Below are 471 nucleotides of genomic sequence, written 5' to 3'. Positions count from 1 at the left end.
TTTATATATATATATATATATATATATATTTCTTTTTTGTAGATATCAGAATTTAAATTACTCTCAACTAAATGCAACAGTGATGATTCTATAGTTAGTACATCTGCATGCCAAGCGTTGTTTGTGCTTGGTGAGACTGGATTGTGGAACGTCAAGTCTGCATTAGCAACATTCATGGCATGCTTATCTTCTTCAAAGTATGTATGTACATATTGAAAGGATCAATGTTTAATATGTCATTTATTTCTTTAGATATGATGTTTATTTGTTTCAATTTATTATTATATGTATTATTATTACAAATTTTAGGAATTATCAGATGATTACTATAGCAATAAGTCGATTGTTAATATTAGATTGGAAATCACATGATAGATGCAATGAATATACTCTCGACGTCCCTACTCAGCATCCATTTATTGCGATCTTAATTAAGGAAAAGCTTAGCTGGAGATCTGTACTGAATCAAAT

At 28.7% G+C, this 471-nt stretch overlaps 1 protein-coding gene across 2 annotated transcripts in view; it reads left to right on the top strand.

Annotated features, from left to right (window-relative positions):
• LOC108753344 (mediator of RNA polymerase II transcription subunit 15-like) overlaps nucleotides 1-116 on the top strand; it is a 28,584-nt gene extending 28,468 nt beyond the window's left edge. For both annotated transcript variants that reach the window (XM_018494837.1, XM_018494839.1), the window contains exon 4: nucleotides 43-116. In XM_018494837.1, the coding sequence (XP_018350339.1) occupies nucleotides 43-56 (14 nt within the window). In that variant the 3' untranslated portion in view covers nucleotides 57-116. The remainder of the gene's footprint in view (nucleotides 1-42) is intronic.
• Nucleotides 117-471: the final 355 nt, after the last annotated feature.

Source organism: Trachymyrmex septentrionalis, unplaced genomic scaffold, assembly GCF_001594115.1.
Source record: "Trachymyrmex septentrionalis isolate Tsep2-gDNA-1 unplaced genomic scaffold, Tsep1.0 scaffold69, whole genome shotgun sequence".
Lineage (NCBI taxonomy): Eukaryota > Metazoa > Arthropoda > Insecta > Hymenoptera > Formicidae > Trachymyrmex > Trachymyrmex septentrionalis.
Note: the sequence above shows the minus strand (reverse complement) of the source record. Positions and strands in the feature narration are given on the sequence as shown.